This window comes from Oncorhynchus masou, chromosome 12 (assembly GCF_036934945.1).
Source record: "Oncorhynchus masou masou isolate Uvic2021 chromosome 12, UVic_Omas_1.1, whole genome shotgun sequence".
In the NCBI taxonomy this organism is placed as follows: Eukaryota; Metazoa; Chordata; class Actinopteri; order Salmoniformes; family Salmonidae; genus Oncorhynchus; species Oncorhynchus masou.
Genome location: NC_088223.1, coordinates 90333193 through 90337514, shown reverse-complemented (window position 1 = coordinate 90337514; position 4322 = coordinate 90333193). Strand labels below are relative to the sequence as shown.

General features: G+C 44.3%; 1 protein-coding gene across 1 annotated transcript; it reads right to left on the bottom strand.

Annotated features, from left to right (window-relative positions):
• Positions 1–2373: 2373 nt before the first annotated feature.
• On the bottom strand, positions 2374–4322 carry LOC135549424 (carbohydrate-responsive element-binding protein-like). Its single transcript, XM_064979395.1, has 4 exons — positions 4165–4322; positions 3625–3754; positions 3108–3237; positions 2374–2570 (listed from the first exon to the last, which is right to left on the bottom strand). The coding sequence occupies exons 1-4, from the start codon at positions 4320–4322 to the stop codon at positions 2374–2376; spliced, it is 615 nt and encodes a 204-aa protein (XP_064835467.1).

Sequence of the window (4322 nt, the reverse complement as noted above, 5' to 3'; positions counted from 1 at the left end):
CTAATGAACTTATCCTCTGCAGCAGAGGTAACTCTGGGTCTTCCTTTCCTGTGGCGGTCCTCATGAGAGCCAGTTTCATCATAGCGCTTGATGGTTTTTGCAATTGCACTTAAAGAAACTTTAAAAGTTCTCGAAATGTTCCATATTGACTGACCTTCATATCTTAAAGTAATGATGGACTGTCGTTTCTCTTTGCTTATTTGAGCTGTTCTCGCCATAATATGGACTTGGTCTTTTACCAAATCCTACCTTGTCACAACACAACTGATTGACTCAAATGCATCAAGAAGGAAAGAAATTCCACAAATTAACTTTTAACAACGCACACTTGTTAATTGAAATGCATTCCAGGTGACTACCTCATGAAGCTGGTTGGGAGAATGCCAAGAGTGTGCAAAAGCTGTCATCAAGGCAAAGGGTGGCTACTTTGAAGAATCTAAAATAAATGTTGATTTGTTGAACACTTTTTTGGTTACTACATGATTCCGTTATTTCATAGTTTTGACGTCTTCACTATTATTCTACAATGTAGAAAATAGTAAAAATATAGAAAAATCCTGGAATAAGTAGGTGTGTCCAAACCTTTGACTGGTACTGTACATAAATCCCTTTTGTAAAAGAGAGACATGTTCTGGCCCTCCCAAGGATGTACTTATTTTGGGTAGTGACCCATCCGTACCTAATAGTGCTTTTTGAGGTGGGTTTCGGTTTGATTATAAAGAAAATAATAAAGGTTACCAATTACGGTTTCTGTCTTTTTTTTGGGGGGGGGAGACAGAGAGATGTGAGACAGAGATGCGAGAGAGAGAGAGAGAGAGAGAGGGAAATATAGAGTAGAGAGAGAGAGAGGGAGGGAGGGAGGGAGGGAGAGAGAGAGAGAAGGAGAGAGAAAGAGAGTGAAAGGTAGAGTAGAGAGAGAGAGAGACAGAGAGGGGGGGGGGGCATTAAATGCACTATGCATTATGTGGGTTGAATGCTCTAACATTTAATACAATTCCCATGACGGTAGTGACTGCCCATTACTGCATATCACTTACTGACTATAATTTATTCACATTACTTTACATTAATATAATATTACAGATGTGTATATTATTATTTTTATTATATTTTTGTTTTAGGCCTATTTGTTGACTGTATTGTTTAATTCCAAGTCATTATCTCATCTCTATAGAGCTGCAGTCTATGCTGTCTGAAAACAAAAATCACAATTTTAGTTGTTCTTCAAAGTAAATAAGGCAAAGTAAAATACTTTATACCAACTATCAATGTCTTAGATCATGTATTTTCAGATAGAGATACTTATCCCTCTCCATCGTTCTCCTGTCTATTCTCTCCTTGTCTGTGTCCGCCCAACACAAACCGGACAAGCAGACGTGCGATGGATTAGGGTCATTGTAGTTAATCACCACGTTTTCTGCACTAAACTATGTAGAATATTGGTCTACTACATTTCAGGCTTGATCTCATTGGGACCATAGAAACTGAGCATTACACTCAGAGAAGAAGAACAAAAACAGAACGAAATGGAATTCAAATAATTGAACTGATGTTGGTTTAAAACCTGAACAATGGCAGACATTTTTTGGTAAATCGCTCATCACTAGTGCCTACTTTATGTGTGCTTTAAAGTGGGTTCAGCTCTGTGATCCTCTGGCACGGCTTGGTTTTCCATCTATTGAAATTGTTCCATAGGGTCCCATAGTCTGTGTGTTACAGGGTATCAAATTGTTCCATAGGGTCCCATAGTCTGTGTGTTACAGGGTATCAAATTGTTCCATAGGGTCCCATAGTCTGTGTGTTACAGGGTATCAAATTGTTCCATAGGGTCCCATAGTCTGTGTGTTACAGGGTATCAAATTGTTCCATAGGGTCCCATAGTCTGTGTTTACAGGGTATCAAATTGTTCCATAGGGTCCCCATAGTCTGTGTGTTACAGGGTATCAAATTGTTCCATAGGGTCCCATAGTCTGTGTGTTACAGGGTATCAAATTGTTCCATAGGGTCCCATAGTCTGTGTGTTACAGGGTATCAAATTGTTCCATAGGGTCCCATAGTCTGTGTGTTACATGGTATCAAATTGTTCCATAGGGTCCCATAGTCTGTGTGTTACAGGGTATCAAATTGTTCCATAGGGTCCCATAGTCTGTGTGTTACAGGGTATCAAATTGTTCCATAGGGTCCCATAGTCTGTGTGTTACAGGGTATCAAATTGTTCCATAGGGTCCCATAGTCTGTGTGTTACAGGGTATCAAATTGTTCCATAGGGTCCCATAGTCTGTGTGTTACAGTGTATCAAATTGTTCCATAGGGTCCCATAGTCTGTGTGTTACAGGGTATCAAATTGTTCCATAGGGTCCCATAGTCTGTGTGTTACAGGGTATCAAATTGTTCCATAGGGTCCCATAGGCTGTGTGTTTTCCCTGTTGATGGGCCATGTGGAGGGGAATAGGTCTTGGGGACAGGTAGGGTGGGGAGGCACTGAGCCTGGGTGACCTCATCTGGGACCAGACTGGGATCTGTCAGGATGGACGTGGAGGTGCTGAGGAGATGGAGTGAGCTAAGGACCACTGAGGACAGAAACAAAGGGAGGGAGGGAGAATCAGGTAAGAGGGAGATGAGCGAGAAAGAAAAATTGAAAGACAGACAGACAGACAGACAGACAGACAGACAGGCAGGCAGACAGGCAGACAGACAGACAGACAGACAGGCAGGCAGGCAGGCAGGCAGGCAGGCAGGCAGGCAGGCAGACAGGCAGGCAGGCAGGCAGGCAGGCAGGCAGGCAGGCAGACAGGCAGGCAGGCAGGCAGGCAGACAGACAGACAGGCAGGCAGGCAGGCAGGCAGGCAGGCAGGCAGGCAGGCAGGCAGGCAGGCAGGCAGGCAGACAGACAGACAGACAGACAGGCAGGCAGGCAGACAGACAGACAGACAGACAGGCAGGCAGACAGACAGACAGACAGACAGACAGACAGACAGACAGACAGACAGACAGACAGACAGACAGACAGACAGACAGACAGACAGACAGACAGACAAACAAACAAACAAACAAACAAGACTACATGATTAAATGATAGTCATTGAAGCTGGTGAAGTTGAACTCACTGGGTCTGAGGGCAGGTAGGGAGCAGTACTGGTCCAGCCAGGACAGAGTGGTACGACACAGATCCTCAACACTGGCTGTGGACACCATTCTGTTATAGGACTCAAACAGGGGCTCTACGATGATGCTGAACTGAGCCCGTGTTTAGGAAAGAACCATGCGGATTTATGTTTTATTATCTACTTACAACACACACACACACACATAGATACAGTACAGGACACACAATGCAAAGCACAATACATGATATTTACATAACCACATTGTGTGACTTGGTCTGTTCCTCTGTGAGCCACTCCAGCAGCCATATGGAAAAGGCATCTTAGCATTTGTAATGAGGATCCATTTCATCTTATTTATGAATATCTAAAAAGCAGATCCTTTCCTATGTCAGCATTCCTACACTGAGACGTTGTTGTTGTTGTTGTTGTTGTTGTTGATGAATACAGGCCCAGATCTAACACTGAACATATGCTCATCCTAAAGGTTCCTGTGGCCAGGGAGAGTGGAGAGGGATACGATCCAGAGCCACCAGTTCTGTAGAGTCCATGCCCGGACGTACTCTCTGAACTTCTCCCTCATGTGGTCAAAGTGTTGGCAGGTGACGGGCATGCCAGTGACGGGCAGCTGGTACACACCGCAGGGTAGCCTAGTGGTTAGAGCGTTGGACTAGTAACCGGAAGGTTGCAAGTTCAAACCCCCGAGCTGACAAGGTACAAATCTGTGGTTCTGCCTCCTGAACAAGGCAGTTAACCCACTATTCCTAGTCCGTCATTGAAAATAAGAATTTGTTCTTAACTGACTTGCATAGTTCAATAAAGGTAAAATAAAAAAGGGAGAGGCTTGTTATGATCACATAAACACGCAGGAAACTGCTGAAGGGAGGACGACTCATAACAACGACTCAGAACCGCACTAACGGAAAGGCATCAATCACATGGAAAAACCATTACACCCATTCCGCTGCAGACATGACCTGTCCTCCCCAATTAAGGTGCCATCAACCTCCTGTGACACACACACATATGTTATGTACAGCAGGTTTAGTGCATTTCTTACTTGATGGCAAAGTGAAGGAGCAGAATCTGGTCTCTGTGTCTCTGAGCCTCCTCGTGCAGCTGAGCTCTCTCCTGCTGAATCTGACCGATGTACTCTGCTGCCTTATGTAGCGTCGTGGCCTTGCTGATCAGGGACGCAGAGACAAGACAGTAGATCAT

Excerpts from the sequence above, each read along its gene's own strand:
- LOC135549424 (XM_064979395.1), bottom strand. The coding sequence starts at position 4,322 with ATGATCTACTGTCTTGTCTCTGCGTCCCTGATCAGCAAGGCCACGACG. Across the intron at positions 3,755-4,164 it reads CTCCTTCACTTTGCCATCAA|GCTACCCTGCGGTGTGTACC; the intron begins GTAAGAAATGCA and ends TCTAACCACTAG. Across the intron at positions 3,238-3,624 it reads AGAACTGGTGGCTCTGGATC|TTCAGCATCATCGTAGAGCC; the intron begins GTATCCCTCTCC and ends ACACGGGCTCAG.